At 43.4% G+C, this 17067-nt stretch overlaps 1 protein-coding gene across 1 annotated transcript in view; it reads right to left on the reverse strand.

Moving 5' to 3' along the window:
- LOC138979838 (DDB1- and CUL4-associated factor 13-like) overlaps window positions 1-17067 on the reverse strand; it is a 32307-nt gene that overhangs the window by 3556 nt on the left and 11684 nt on the right. The window contains exons 2-9 of the mRNA XM_070352588.1: window positions 15465-15661; window positions 11686-11793; window positions 10784-10870; window positions 10429-10584; window positions 4422-4499; window positions 4140-4222; window positions 3257-3324; window positions 1137-1233 (exon numbers count right to left, since the gene is read on the reverse strand). Coding sequence (XP_070208689.1) covers window positions 1137-1233; window positions 3257-3324; window positions 4140-4222; window positions 4422-4499; window positions 10429-10584; window positions 10784-10870; window positions 11686-11793; window positions 15465-15661 — 874 coding nt within the window. The remainder of the gene's footprint in view (window positions 1-1136; window positions 1234-3256; window positions 3325-4139; window positions 4223-4421; window positions 4500-10428; window positions 10585-10783; window positions 10871-11685; window positions 11794-15464; window positions 15662-17067) is intronic.

Consider the following 17067-nt stretch of genomic DNA (forward strand, 5'->3'; position numbering starts at 1 on the left):
TTTGAAACAATAAATAAACTCACAAGATTAAAGTGAAAGAACGGTCAGACAAATGATGGGAGAGAAATATAATTTTACCAATGAATTCATGAGCCAAATTAACAAATGACTGTTGATTGACCGCTTGAAATTAACAACAAACTAATTTGAAGTCAGTTAGTTGCTAATTTTTAAAAGGATTCAGTGAACCCAAACCCAAAACAACTGATGTTATGGGCAAGTTATTACTCCATGCCTGAGAGAGACTGATGCCATACCAGTGGGCTACATAAAGTGACTGAATGCAACATAATCTCAGTTGCCAATGCTCCAGAACAATTGGTGTTGCAGATTTGATGCTGTGTGTGGTGGTTGTGTTGTGGTTTACACATGTTGGCCAATGAGTAAAAGGGCGCCTAGTGTTATGCTCTTGAGTACATAGCTGCAAAATTATAGCACGGCCCAGCTCTGCAATATTCTTCTTCTTCTTCTGCGTTCGTGGGCTGAAACTCCCACGTACACTTGTGTTTTTTGCACGAGTGGAATTTTACGTGTATGACCATTTTTTACCCCGCCATTTAGGCAGCCATACGCCGTTTTCGGAGGAAGCATGCTGGGTATTTTCGTGTTTCTATAACCCACCGAACTCTGACATAGATTACAGGATCTTTTTTGTGCGCACTTGGTCTTGTGCTTGCGTGTACACACGGGGCTGTTCGGACACCGAGGAGAGTCTGCACACAAAGTTGACTCTGAGAAATAAATCTCTTGCCGAACGTGGGGACGAACTCACGCTGACAGCGGCCAACTGGATACAAATCCAGCGCGCTACCGACTACCAGCTCTGCAATCTAAAATGAATGCAGTGTACGACCCATACAAGCAAAATTTAATCAGACTCTGTCCGCCCCCCACGAAGTATGATCGATAGGTAACCATATGAATCAGACATTTGAGGCAGTTAATGGGACTATGACCAATGTCCGACACCTAACGACATCCCTGATGATGTACACAAATATGACTAAAGAAAGTCAGAAGTACAAGGCCACCAGGGATTGCTGAACAGTTGTATGACAATGTTGAGCACACAGGGACAGCCTGCTATTGAACTCATGTTTGTGTCAAAACAACATCACAAGTGAAACATTTCCAACCTGCTATGACCTTTGTCGACAGGGAAAATGCGAATCATCTTGTCAAACCCTCCGGACACAAACTCTCGACCTGTCGGGCTGTAGTCTACGTCCATCACTGAAAATGACAAAATGACGCTTGATTATCACAGCAATGAAATATCCAGTACATAGTATTCCTCCTTTCAGCCAAAAAAAAGAAAAGAAGAAAGGTTCAATGTTATGTATATTTGAAACATTTTTTCATTGAAAACAACACACACTAAAAAAAAGCCACATTACACTCTACAAACTCAATCAATCCATGTGTACACTCTGCACACTTAATCAATCCATGTGTACACTTTACACACTCAATCAATCCATGTGTACACTCTCCACACTACATCAATCCATGTGTACACTGTGCACACTCAATCAATCCATGTGTACACGGTGCACACTCAATCAATCCATGTGTACACTCTACACACTCAATCAATCCATGTGTACACTCTACACACTCAATCAATCCATTTGTACACTCTACAGACTCAATCAATCCATTGGTACACTTTACACACTCAATCAATCCATGTGTACACTCTACACACTCAATCAATCCATTTGTACACTCTACAGACTCAATCAATCCATTGGTACACTTTACACACTCAATCAATCCATGTGTACACTTTACACACTCAATCAATCCATGTGTACACTGTGCACACTCAATCAATCCATATGTACACTGTGCACACTCAATCAATCTATGTGTACACTCTACACACTCAATCAATCTATGTGTACACTCTACACACTCAATCAATCCATGTGTACACTCTACACACTCAATCAATCCATGTGTACACGGTGCACACTCAATCAATCCATGTGTACACTCTACACACTCAATGAATCCATGTGTATACTGTGCACACTCAATCAATCCATGTGTACAATGTGCACACTCAATCAATCCATGTGTACACTTTACACACTCAATCAATCCATGTGTACACTTTACACACTCAATCCAATCGTACTCTGTGCACACTCAATCAATCCATGTGTACACTTTACACACTCAATCAATCCATTTGTACACTTTACACACTCACTCAATCCATGTGTACACTTTACACACTCAATCAATCCATGAGTACACTTTACACACTCAATCAATCCATGTGTACACTTTACACACTCAATCAATCCACGTGTACACTGTGCACACTCAATCAATCCATTGATACACTGTGCACACTCAATCAATCCATCTGTACACTGTGCACACTCAATCAATCCATGTGTACACTCTACACACTCAATCAATCCATGTGTACACTCTACACACTCAATCAATCCATGTGTCCACTGGGCACACTCAATCAATCCATTGGTACACTGTGCACACTCAATCAATCCATTGGTACACTGTGCACACTCAATCAATCCATGTGTACACTCTACACACTCAATCAATCCATTTGTACACTTTACACACTAAATTAATCCATGTGTACACTGTGCATACTCAATCGATCCATTGGTACACTGTGCACACTCAATCGATCCATTTGTACACTCTGCACACTCAATCAATCCATGTGTACACTCTACACACTCAATCAATCCATGTGTACACTTTACACACTCAATCAATCCATGTGTACACTTTACACACTCAATGAATCCATGTGTACACTTTACACACTTAATCAATCCATGTGTACACTCTACACACTCAATCAATCTATGCATACACTCTACACACTCAATCAATCCATGTGTACACTTTACACACTCAATCAATCCATGTGTACACCCTACACACTCAATCAATCTATCTGTACACTCTACACACTCAATCAATCCATGTGTACACTTTACACACTCAATCAATCCATGTGTACACTTTACACACTTAATCAATCCATGTGTACACTCTACACACTCAATCAATCTATGTATACACTCTACACACTCAATCAATCCATGTGTATACTTTACACACTCAATCAATCCATGTGTACACTTTACACACTCAATCAATCCATGTGTCCACTGTGCACACTCAATCACCCACCGTGTCACTCAACCATGCAACAGAAAGGACAAAGAAGAAAGTAGCACAGCATGGGATGGAAAGCACTTACCAGCAGCTGTGTGGTCAATGTGCATGTTGAGAGGCATGGATAAGTTCCTCATGTCAAAGGTATACAGACTGAAAAAGATTTCTGTTGTTAAAATGATGTTCATAATAAAAAAGCAACTGCGTAATAGTGCATAAAATAATATAATCAATAATAGAATAAAATAGCATAAAATCGCATTTACTTTTTGCTCAATGTCAATAATAAGCAACCATTACAGTTTTGTGTTGTCTGGGGGTCCTGCAGCTAATACAAAAGGATGTAAAATATAAACTTTTGTCACCTCAGTGTTATGGTCGGCTGTGAGCTAACTCGGACACCTCAATACACGTGAATTACTTGTATCTCCTAGTCCTGAGACCAATATATATACTGTAAAAAACGTCATCTACGTTACTGTCTGGACGTACGTGTGAAGAACATGAATTCATTTTAAAAATATAGACAAGCTCTTTCTGATCACATGCACTATCATTTTAAATGACACGACCATCAGCGCCCACACTTTGCTGTCATTTCGGCAAAGCAGTCAAACTTTTTGTCATGTTGAGGAAAAGGCGACACCAAAAACTGTCTTAAAACTAACAAAAGATGTCAATTGCCAAAGAAAATAATTCCAGCGAACATCCCTATGTGGTATAAATTTTGTCGACCTTCTTAACCACGAAAAACAAATAATAAAGAGATCAACACTAGCCAAATACAGGGTGTATTTCAGTGTATATATACTATATCTAACTTTTTTTTCTAAGTATTTAGCTATCATTCGGTAAGTATAACACTAGCAGATACAACCCCAGCACCCAATATAAAAAGTTCAGAGGTGATAAAACTGACACCAAGTTACACTGGCTATGTGTGATCGCTACGTGTTTTCTGTACTCACTTCCCATCTTCATTTGCAGAGGTGAAGGTAAACGCTTCCATGGGGTTCCAAGATATAGCATTGGTCCGCAGTTTCAGAATCACCTACAAGACAAGGGGGCATTTTATATCATCGAAACAGTCACATAAACATTTCAACGGAAGGATGAATTTAATCCCGTAAAGCATTCATACCTACTTATCTACAAACACTAACACATGAACATGCCAACAAAAACATGTATGCACGCACAGAAGCACGCACACGCTATTACTGGACATTAAAACAAAAAGTATGTTTTACCTTTCTAAGTGGGGCGGAACCTCTCATGTCATACAAGAGAATACTGCGGTCATGGGCTGCTGCTCCCAGCAGGTATGTCTGCATCATGTAAAAAGATAGAGTAAAAATGAACAAAACATAATTTGGAATCAGATATTCAAAAGTAGAGATCAAGCGGTATCTGAGTAAGGACTACTCAATTTTAATTTAAACAAGTCGCGTAAGGCGAAAATACAACATTTAGTCAAGTAGCTGTCGAACTCACAGAATGAAACTGAACGCAATGCCATTTTTCAGCAAGACCGTATACTCGTAGCATCGTCAGTCCACCGCTCATGGCAAAGGTAGTGAAATTGACAAGAAGAGCGGGGTAGTAGTTGCGCTAAGAAGGATAGCACGCTTTTCTGTACCTCTCTTTGTTTTAACTTTCTGAGCGTGTTTTTAATCCAAACATATCATATCTATATGTTTTTGGAATCAGGAACCGACAAGGAATAAGATGAAAGTGTTTTTAAATTGATTTCGACAATTTAATTTTGATAATAATTTTTATATATTTAATTTTCAGAGCTTGTTTTTAATCCAAATATAACATATTTATATGTTTTTGGAATCAGAAAATGATGGAGAATAAGATGAACATAAATTTGGATCGTTTTATGAATTTTTATCTGGGACAGGCTGATCTTTCTTAACCCAGTGTGGGATTTTCAGTGGGGCGACCACCCCCAACCCAGCGCGTCCCCGGGTGGCGGATAGGGGAACGATCTTCAGATATGGAGATCAGCCGCTTGCGGCCGCGGACCAAACTGGCTCCGGGTGGGATCCCGGCAAATCCTCCCCCCTGTGCTCTCAGGGTAGGACGTACGGGCCATGAGCTAAGGGTGAGGTAACCCCGACAGAAAACCCCGAATGCTGAAGACGGAGGACCCGGGCCGCACGGCGCATTCTAACAAACCACGGGTACACGCACTTACGCAAATGATGACACAATCAACCAGCACAGATGGAAATGGCGCTCGCCCATTGAGGACCCCCCAGGGTGGAGCAGCGTCGGGTCCCATGCCTCAAAGGGACCCAGCCCCAACTACTGGAGGTCCCTCCCGTCCGTCTTGTCACGCCAGGGGACGCGGGAGGAAAGTGACTGGCACCACCACAACCAGGAAGAAACCCAGTCAGCAGCGACCTTTTCAGGTCATGCACTGGAACGCAGAAAGTATCCTGAACAAGAAGACAGAGTTGGAGCATATCCTGCATGAGAAGAACATCAACATCTGCTGTATTCAGGAGACGCACCTGACACCACAAAAGTCCTTCAAAGTGAGAGGCTACCAATGCCTTAGGTCCGACAGAACAGACCGAAGCAAAGGAGGAATCCTGACCCTCATCAGGAACAACATCAATGCCTGTTTGATAGAAACGCACATGGAGGACTCCGAATATCAGGTGATTCGAATCCAGACGAAGACATCAGAATTCCATCTTGTCAACTTCTACTGCCCCAATGATAGACACCTCGCCCTTGACACGATCCCCGCAAAGGCCTCCAACTTCATCGTGGTGGGTGACTTCAACAGTCATTCACAGAGTTGGGGATATGACCACCTGGATCGGAGAGGAGAAGAGGTGGAGAACTGGCAGGACGACAAAGGTCTCATCCTTTTGAACAGTCCCTTTGACTGCCCTACATTCTACTCCAGAAGATGGCACACTACATCAACTCCTGACCTAGCCTTCTGCACGGAAGACATGCACCAGCTAACCAGCAGAGAGGTCGGAGAACAGCTAGGTGGAAGTGACCATCGGCCAGTCTTTTTGACCCTGGGCATGGAGTCCTGCACTGAAGCTTCCTTCCCACGGTGGAACTACAAAAGAGCGAACTGGTTCCTCTTTAGACACCGCACCAGCGAACTCACCAAAGACATCAGAGTCGAGGGTCGAGACATCAACATGGTGGCGAAGGACTTCAACATGAGCATCCTCAGAGCAGCGCGTGAGTCCATTCCCAGGGGTGCCAGGAGAGACTATAAGCCCTACTGGAGCAATGAATTGCAGGAACTGGATGATGATCTGGCAGACGCCAGAAGGGAAGCAGAAGTCAACCCGTCACAAAACAACAACATCCGCCTCCAGGAAGCCAAAGCCAAATTTCTCAAAAAGAAGCTACAGGCAAGACGGAGAAGCTGGCAAGAGAAAACAAGCTCTCTGAACCTTGAGAAGGATGGCAGAAAGCTCTGGAGGCTCACCAAGCAGTTGAATGATGAGAACACCAGCAGAGGAAAGATCACATTAGAAGAGAACGGGAAGGTGCTAACTGGAAAGCATGCTGCCAACCAATTTGCTGAAAGCTATGCAGCTGAGAGCAACCTCCATGTTAGCCCCGAGAAACAGAGAGAAGCAAGAAGAGAGAAAAGAGAGAGACCTGCCAGACAGTCGACAGTGGACGCCATGAGTCAACCACTCACACTCCACGAGCTGCACTCAGCTCTGAAAAAGTCAAAGGCAAAGAAGTCCCCTGGCCCAGACGGCATCACCAACGAGATGCTAACCCACCTTGGTAGTGCAGCAGAGAACAAGCTACTCGAGGTCTTCAACAGCAGCTGGCAAGAAGGATCGCTACCACAACTCTGGCGAGAAGCGATCATGATCCCCATCTTAAAAAAAGGGAAGGATCCAAAGAAGGCCACCAGCTATCGCCCAATCAGCCTCACCAGCTGTGTTGTGAAGACCTTGGAGAGAATTGTGAACGAGCGCCTCAGGTGGTACCTGGAATCCAGGAACCTCCTCGCCCCTGAACAAGCTGGATTCCGACAGTTCCGCAGCACTGAAGATCAGGTCACTTACCTAGCGCAAGAAGTTGAAGATGCCTTTCAGGAACAGAAGCTGGTCTTCGTCACCTGGATAGATCTTCAGAAGGCCTTTGACAAGGTCTGGAAAGATGGACTCCTTGTAAAACTGCTGAGGAAAGGCGTGTCCAGCAACATGTACCAGTGGATTCGCTCTTACCTCTATAACCGCAGGGCAAGAGTTAACGTCGACCAGACCAAAAGCAAGAAGTTCCTCCTTCGTCATGGCGTCCCTCAGGGCGGAGTCCTCTCCCCCACACTCTTCCTTCTCTTCATCGACGATCTGGTGTCTGAGATGCCCAAGGGGATCAAAGCTGCTCTCTACGCAGACGACCTTGTGATCTGGTGCAAGGAGGAGCACGCAAGTACTGCCACCTACAGAATGCAGCAAACGGCAGATAGGCTGAACGCATGGGCAGAAGATTGGTGCGTCTCCATCAACAAGGAGAAATCCTCCACCACCCTATTCACACTGTCGCCAAAGCAGAAAGCCGGAACCATTAGGCTTGGTGGAACTCCTCTGAGAGAGGATGAAGAAGCAACGTACCTTGGTGTCACCTTTGATAGACGGCAGACCTGGAAACCACACATTGCACAGGCAGAGACGAAGGCCCGGCGCAAGCTAGCCATACTCAGGAAGCTGGCAGGTACCACCTGGGGAGCGAACGAGAAGATACTGAAGACAGTATACCAGGGAACAATCAGACCCCACCTCGAGTACGGCTCCACAGCGTGGTCAACCTCAGCCAAGACAAACCTGCAGACCCTTGACCGTGTGCAAAACCAGGCCCTCCGACTCATCACCGGTGCAATGAAATCCACGCCCATCAAGGAAATGGAGAAGCTTACCACCATCCAACCCCTCTGTCAGAGAAGAGAAGCCAAGACTATGGTACAGGCCGAGAAGCTCAAGTGCCTACCCGACCACCCCATGAAGCACAGACTGAGCAACCTCACCAAGAACCGGCTTAAACGGAGCAGTTTTGTACACGAGAGCAAGAGACTTTCTCGACAGTACAGGGAAGTCCTTCCACAGAACACTCTACCTCTGACTCAAGAAGAAGAGGAAACCCCCAAGGCAACAGAGAAACCAGGCATCCAGATCTGCACCAGTGTTCCACATGTTACCTCAGGAGAAGATCAGAATGACACAGCTCGACAGGCACTCACCTTAGCCCTGATCGACGAACAGTACCCAAAAGAGGCGTGGATCCATGTATACACCGATGGATCAGCAACTAACGCCGTGCTCAATGGAGGTGCAGGCATTCTCATCCAGTTCCCTGGGGGACATACAGCTACATCCAGCGTTGCCACTGGCAAACACTGCACAAACTATAAAGCAGAAGCAGAAGCTCTCATGCAGGCCGCCTCCTTCGTTCAGGACTCCGCAGACTCTTGCTACCAAGTTGTCTTCCTCTCGGACGCCCTTTCAGTCCTTCAGGCCCTAGAGAACGACAAACTCCCACAGCTGGCCAAAGCATTACAGATGGTCAGACAAACCAGAAGAGTTGTCCTCCAGTGGATACCAGCACACTGTGGGATACCAGGAAATGAAAGGGCAGATGAGCTGGCAAAAGAAGGAGCCGTGGAAGACCAACCTGAAAACAGTGTCAGCTTTAGTGAGCAGAAGACAATCATCAAGGCATTGATGAGGCCAAGGACAAACAGAGATGACTACCACACAATGTCCAGAGAGCAGCAAGTCAACCTCATCAGGCTGCGTACTGGCCACAACAGGCTCAATGCTCACATGAACCGAAAGTTCAAGCTGGCGCCATCACCAACCTGTGCCTGCGGTCAAGAGGACCAAACAGCGGAACACATCTTACAGCGATGTCCCTTACTAGATGAGGAACGAAAAGAAGTGTGGCCGTCACCAACTCCCTTGCAGACCAAACTATACGGCAGTCGACAGGAGTTGGAGAAAACGACAACATTTATCACCAGTGCTGGACTGATTGTGTAACCTCTGCGAACGCCAAGAAGAAGAAGAAGATACAATTTTCAGATTTTTAATGACCAAAGTCATCAATTAATTTTTAAGCCACCAAGCTGAAATGCAATACCGAAGTCCGGGCTTCGTCGAAGATTACTTGACCAAAATTTCAACCAATTTGGTGTAAAAATGAGGGCGTGACAGTGCCGCCTCAACTTTCACGAAAAGCCGGATATGACGTCATCAAAGACATTTATCAAAAAAATGAAAAAAACGTTCGGGGATTTCATACCCAGGAACTCTCATGTCAAATTTCATAAAGATCGGTCCAGTAGTTTAGTCTGAATCGCTCTACACACACACACACACACACACACACACACACACACACACACACACACGCACATACACCACGACCCTCGTCTCGATTCCCCCCTCTACGTTAAAACATTTAGTCAAAACTTGACTAAATGTAAAAACAACAGAATAAAAGAATATAAGTAAACAACAAGCCCTACATGCAAACCCTATCAGCCAAATGAAAATGTAACCATAATAAATTTCACCATAGTTAACAAGAACTTATTTATATCAGAACAGAGAAACAACATTTTAAGAGGCACTTCTTTAAAAAGATGAAATGCAGATAACTCACAAGCATTAGTCAACAACCCATTTGGGTATATGCAAACCAACAGTAAGAGATATTTCTAGTATGCTGCCTGACACTATCCATGGTAGCCATAGATATATTAGAGCTACATTGTGTCCCCTCTTTTTTCCCCATAGCCAATTACTTAGTTTTATTGCTATTTTTCCGCTTTAACCCTTTCACTGTCTGACGTCCTGGGTAACTTGTTTTAAACGGCAACAATCCGTTCATAAACAACAATAGAATAAGAAGAAAAACAACAAACAAAAAATGGTTGTGTGTGTGATGTATTCATTTAGACAACTAGGGCACACTGTAAGCTGTCAATATTTAGGTATTGCTTTGTATACAAATGTATATTTGCTGGCAGTGAAGGTTAAACCAGCAGGTGTGCCATACCTCAACAGGTTAAACCAGCAGGTGTGCCATACCTCAACAGGTTAAACCAGCAGGTGTGCCATACCTCAACAGGTTAAACCAGCAGGTGTGCCATACCTCAACAGGTTAAACCAACAGGTGTGCCATACCTCAACAGGTTAAACCAACAGGTGTGCCATACCTCAGCTGGTTAAACCAGCAGGTGTGCCATACCTCAACAGGGTTGAACTTGACGTGATGCACGCTTTCAACACCCCAGGAAAAGCTGCGCAGTGGTTCTGATCGTCTCTCATCCCACACGTCCACCCTGGACCCGCTCGTCACGAAGATGTCGTCTTTCCAGTGATGATCCAGCGAAGTGTAAATACACTGCAAATCAACATCCAAATTTATCAGGATGGTGGTGTGATCATGAACATAATTTTGCCTATGCCAGCAAAGTCAAAGAGAACTATCACCCTTGTAAACATTTTATTCAGATTGACAGATAGACAATCAAACAGATACACACACACAAACTCTCTGTCTCTCTACACAGGCCTTCTTTAGCTCAGAAAAGCAGTCTGACCTTTCCAAGAAGTGTGTTGACTGGTTCACCTCCAATGATGCCTTGTGCGTCAATTGACCACTGTTTGATGGTCTTGTCATTGCCACACTGAAATGTAAACATCATATTAATCAATCAGACAAACAATTCACACATGCCTTACTTCCCAGGTTACATTAAGCCGACTAAGATGCATTCGCCTTAACACTTTCTACCCCACCTATGTTGACCAAGTTTTGTTGTTGCCGAGACCAGCTGTGCTGCAGCAGATCACTCAGAATAAGAGTAACTGTGTAGAAACTGTATCAACACGCTGGAATTCAGGCGTTAGATCAACGTTACAGGAAGCGACTGAAGCTAACAGTCTGAGCTGATATCCGTACCTGGTCAGATAGAGCCATATGTGTGGGTACGGATATATCCGTACCTGGGAGACAATGAGTTAAGCATACTCACTAGGTTGACACTACTGACATTATCACTCATAGAAGTGATTTCATGACAGAACATATTAATTTTGAAGAAGAGGCTGCAAATCCTAGGAAAATCTGTTTTTAAACTTTATCTGTCCCCTTATCACACAAAAATAAAATCTAATAAACACTTGAAGTTGAATCTACTAATTTCAGCAGATAACCCTTCTTAGGCACAAACAAACAAAATGTTCGATTAGGGTAGCCCAACTAATCCTATTTGTTTTTCGCAGACACTTAAAACTTTTTCACTACTTTGAATAAAACACATGGTTCACACACAATGGACCATCTGGGGCTACATACACATAGCGAATGGAGCGTGCGCCATTAAAAAGCGACAAACCCTAGTTTCTTGAATCATGTTATCTTAAACCAACATATATATTTTTAACCTCAATAAAAAAAAAGTTTAACAACAGCTAAACAACCAGAAATAACAAAACTCACAGAAAAGAAGTATTGGCCACTCTTGTGTGCAGCCATTCCATGAACAAAGCCTTCATGGGCTTGTACTTTCGCTGTCGATGTCTGGCGCGGTAGGTTCCAGCAAATGATCTACATGTAACAACAGATTAAGAGTTCTTTTCTATGTAAACAAATGTTATTTAAGCTTTCTGGCATGAAAAGAAGCTTCTGTCTGAGGAAAAATGCCAGTCTGGTCTCAGTATGCTGTTTAAAAAAGCTAAAACGGTCATCATTATAAATTCTGTCTTTAAAATTTGACGCATATGATTCTTACCATGCTCTTCTTCTTCTTCTGCGTTCCAGTTACCATGATCAAAATCTTGAACTCACTTGAACAGTCAAGAAAGTCTTTACACAGATCACTACTGTATACACATGTTCCAAACTAAAAACAACAACAATAACGTACGTAGTTCCAAGTAGGCACAGTAAGCCTCCCGTAAACCATCACAGATACTGTCAGGCTTTTACACACAGTACACCGAATGGGAACATCCTAGGTGCCCTACGTAAAGAGTTAGCAATTTTCAAAGAATTAATTTTGCGGATTAATTGTCTGTCAGACAATCGGACGGTGCTTTTTTGCGCTTCTGACCTAACTTTTGAAATCTAAATAATAAATTGACAGCTTGTTACACAAACATTCTTAAATCATAAAAGAAATCTTTTTTCATCAAGAACAATACGAAGTTTTGAAAGTTTAAAAAAAGATAGCCCGGAAGCAGGGTCACGCAAGGTCGTGGTTCTCGTAGCAGACGACGCTGCCTGGCGCCAGTTCCTCTGAACCATTAACCGCCACTGCTCTAGTTCGCAGCCGTTTCAATGTTGCATATCAGATTCAAAAGTATACAATGACGTGCTATTGCAGATAAGCTTACAGAGATTTGCGTTGAAATGACAAACTGGCGGCTAAATTGTGAAAAAAGGGAAACTGGATTACACGGGTTCACGATGGCTCAGAGGTAAGATAAACCATGCAAAAATAAATTCTTTGAAAATTGCTCGCTCTTTACGGAGGGCACCTAGAATGTTCTCAAGCAGTGAGTGTTTAAATGAAATGGTGTTTGTACTGTGTGTAAAAGCCTGACAGTATCTGTGATGGTTTTAATCATTTTTTTAAAGACAAATAATTTATTTATTTATTTATTTTATGCAATTTATATCGCACACATATCTCAACCACGGATTCAAGGCGCAGGGATTTATTTATGCCGTGTGAGATGGAATTTTTTACACAATATATCACGCATTCACATCGGCCAGCAAACCTCAAGCCTATTAGGGCGAGCATTCACCTTTCACGGCCTATTATTCCAAGTCACACGGGTATTTGGTGGACATTTTTATCTATGCCTATAAAATTTTGCCAGGAAAACCCCTTTTGTCAATCGTGGGATCTTTACCGTGCACACCCCAATGTAGTTTTTCGTCTCATCCGAAAGACTAGCTCTTGAACCCACCACCGGAAAGGGGGGAGGGAGAAAATTGCTAACGCCCTGACCCAGGGTCGAACTCGCAACCTCTATTTATCCCGCTGACTCAGTAATAACTAACTCACAGGATTGCAAGTAAGTGTTAACCAAAATGTCAAGGTTTCAGGGGTACTACTTGACTGTGAAAACTCCATCCAAAATTACTAAATCTAACTTTAAATTGAAGTTTTTGACATGTCTACTGGAAGTCATCCCTGATTCATACTAGTTGCACCCTTATTTTTTGTGTTTGAGAGGTAACTCTTGTTACTCTAAAGCACAAGTATTGATGATGTCATGTGATTAGTGCTTTCACTCCTTCAGAAATCCTCACACAAACACCAAAATAAAGCAATGAACGGTGAAAGTTGCAGATATCTATATATATATACACGACCTGTGTCTGTCTGTGTGTGTGTGTGTCCGCGATGCACGGTCAAAGTTCTTGGTGGATCTTTTTCAAATTTGGAGACCGTATTCAGCTACACCCCGGACACAACCTCATAGATGAGATATTTCAACACGTGCTCTCAGCGCGCAGCGCTGAACCGATTTTGGTTTTTCTCTGGATCCATTCCCAGTAACTCTTCCTTATCTTCTCCAGTGTTTTCAGCCGCGATTATCTCCCTTCCTCCGTGCGGTGCGCCGGCAAAGCCGGCGTACACCCGGCATAGCCGGGTCCCCGGCGCAGCCGGGTATTCGGCTCGACTTCTTCCCGGCGCAGCGGGTATTCATCTAGTATATATATATATATATGTATAGGTTACAACACGAGTGGTTTTTTATATGGCTTGTATTTCAGTCAAGACCCAGCGGATGAATATCATCGGGAGACACGAGCCTTTGGCGAGTGGCTCTCGATTGATATTCCCGCTGGGTCTTGACTGAAATACAAGCCATATAAAAAACCACGAGTGTTGTAATCTGTATATCCCATTCTACCATCAAACACAAAGTGTAGACTACTAGCGGCACTTTTGCGATCTGTGGAGTGTGAAACAGTGTTTTCAGCGAGACATGGCCTTTTTGCAACCTTAAACTAAGTGACCGTCGCTGAAAAAATAAAACGAATGAGTGCATCTATAAGTACGCGGTAACACTACTTTCAGACCGTTTAAAAGCGTTAAGTAAAGGTTCATAAGTTGCAAGAAAGTAATGAAGTCGTATAGAAATCCATTTAGTTGAAGCGCACAATTCTTTTGCGTTTCAGGTCGGCGGAACGGGGAAACCGGTTTGGCCCCCATTTGGCTTACTCGACTCGATTCAGAATCGATTCCACGTTGTTTTTTTCGAACGCATTATTATACAATTAGTCTTATTGACAGAGAAGCAAATTTTAGGGAACACATATGTAGATTTAACCATTTGCTCCCTATTTGAAATGTATCTACATGATAAACTGTTTTGCGAGTGTGTTTGCATGAACCTAAACTGGTATTGATGCGATGAAAACAGGACCCAAGTCTGTCACCGCCGCTTGATTGCATTTTGAAAGAATATGACTGGATTACGGAAAAATACACACATGTTAAGTTCTTAGATACCTTCATCGCCAATGTGGACTTACTGCAGAGCCAGGCAAAAGAGTAGACTTGCTCGCAAAACACGTGAAACAGCTGATGATAGCGAAGCCCAACCGTGCCAGGTAAGGACGGTCTGACAGATTCTCAAAAGTCGTCTGCTAACGAAGCAAGGGGAGGGTACTCGTGTTTTTGTTTTGGTTCGCTAGCATCTGGTTATCTTGTAAGTTGAATGTTCGTTTTTTCCCACCTGCATTGCTTTCATAATGAAAGAAACGTTTGCTTATTGCATCTCATACATCAGATCAGTTCTGAGATTCATTTTTGCGTGCAACTGATATGGTTTTCTGAGCCGTGCAATACGATTTTGGAACTTCATACAAATGTGTCACATTGTTCGGCGCGAGGTCAAAGGTCGGGAGCAAAGTAGTTCTTCGCCCAAATCGGAATCTGCACTATCATATATTTTTTTGAGTCCATGATGTATTTATTGAGCTATAAAAATACAACATATATACCCATACTGAAGTAACAGAGACAAAGAAGGGAGGTCATGGGATATATCATTATATGTTATGATTTCAAACAAATATGTTAACAAAACACGATCTAAGGACGAATTTTATTAATTTCTGATTATGTTTTCAGTGTTTTTCGGAATAGTACCAAGGTTTCGGTGATGATGATCAAAGCCTGGACTATACTCTGCATGATTAATCACACACAGACAAACACTCATCATGATGTAAACCGAGTGAACACATGTTACCTCTCCATCACAAGCACCAGACAGAAGGAGGGCCAGACTGGTGGGATGCTTGCACAGCACGTTCACCCCGTCTCTGTGTCCATCCAGCGCCCCAAGGAACGGCTTGGCAAAGGTCCTCTCCAGCTTGACAGCATTCAACGTCCTCACATATTCTCGCTGTTCTTTGAATGGATGCTGAGCAGAGCTGCTCCTAGGAACTGGCAAACAAAACAAACACCCAACTAATCTATCAGCTTGATTCACAGATCAAATCAAATCAAATCAAATCAAATTTTATTTTTCGAGGGTTGTGGCATAAGCAATACAACGAGCTTTTTTCAAACCAGCCCTCGCCCAGAGAGGGGACTAATCTAATCACATATTTACACGGATATTAACGTAAAAAAAAAGGTAGAGAAAAACAACAACGAGAGAGAGAGAGAGAGAGAGAGAAAGAGAGAGAGAGAGAGAGAGAGAGAGAGAGAGAGAGAGAGAGAGAGAGAGAGAGAGAGAGAGAGAGAGAGAGAGAGAGAGAGAGAGTTCAAATCAAATTTTATTTATAAACGAGCTTCTTTTCAACCAGCCCTCGCCCAGAGAGGGACTATTCTAATCTTAAATGGAAAATTTCTGAAGTAAATTTTCATTTGATTAATATACTTATCCCAATCACATATAGCATTTGACACAGTCTGAGATGCTAGGTACTGAAAACGCTTACCCGTCTAACACTTTAAAAGGGAAGCAACCCCATCACCAAAAAAGGCTAAAATAGCCATGGTAATGAGCAGGTACCCTGAGAGTTACCTCCCATTGGTGGATACTACGTCACTTCCTACACCAACACGTGGTAATAATCATACGGCTTTAAAGAAACTAAAAAACCATAAGCGGGGCAGGCGGGAGGGCCTACACTATGTGATTGGGGTAAGTATATTAATCAAATGAAAATTTACCAATTTATCAAATTTTCCATTAAATTACATATTCTTACTCCCAATCACATATAGCAGATAACATCAACAAGGCGGTGGGAAAGAAAAAATCTAACTCACTCTAAAACCTTGCCAGAAACTGGCCCGCTGCCAAAAAGGCAGAAAGGGCCCGGAGGGAAAGAAAAAACTAAATCACTCTAACCCCCTTGCCAACTGAAGAACTGGCCCGCTGCCAACAAGTCAGGAAGGGAAAAGAGAAATTCCTGATTGACAGCCAGGATGTCTCTTTAGACAAAACTTGCTAAAGACAACTTCAGAGAGCCAGAAAGCTGTGCCCAGCACTTCCCCCCCGGACCGTAACGAAAACGGCCCAGGAAGAAAGAAGAGCCCTGGATTACATGAACCCGAGCCGAGAGGAGGGGAAAGACAATCTGAACCCCCCCCCCCTTCTCTAATGGAAGGCAATGCCAAGGTCCGACAAGACGAGAAAGCAATCAGTCAGCTCCAGAAAAGAGTGACCAAACTCCCCACAAAAAGACAGAGAGACACCTGAGTACAAAGTACCAGAGTCCAACCCAATGACAAAAACTCAAAAAGAGCATAGGCGTTCCTAAAGTTCCAAGAACATGAAGAAACGCTCACCCCCCCCCCCCCCCCCCCAAGCACACCGTATTACTGCCTCTCTGCGTTAG

The sequence above is a fragment of the Littorina saxatilis genome, linkage group LG11, assembly GCF_037325665.1.
Source record: "Littorina saxatilis isolate snail1 linkage group LG11, US_GU_Lsax_2.0, whole genome shotgun sequence".
Classification (NCBI taxonomy): Eukaryota; Metazoa; Mollusca; class Gastropoda; order Littorinimorpha; family Littorinidae; genus Littorina; species Littorina saxatilis.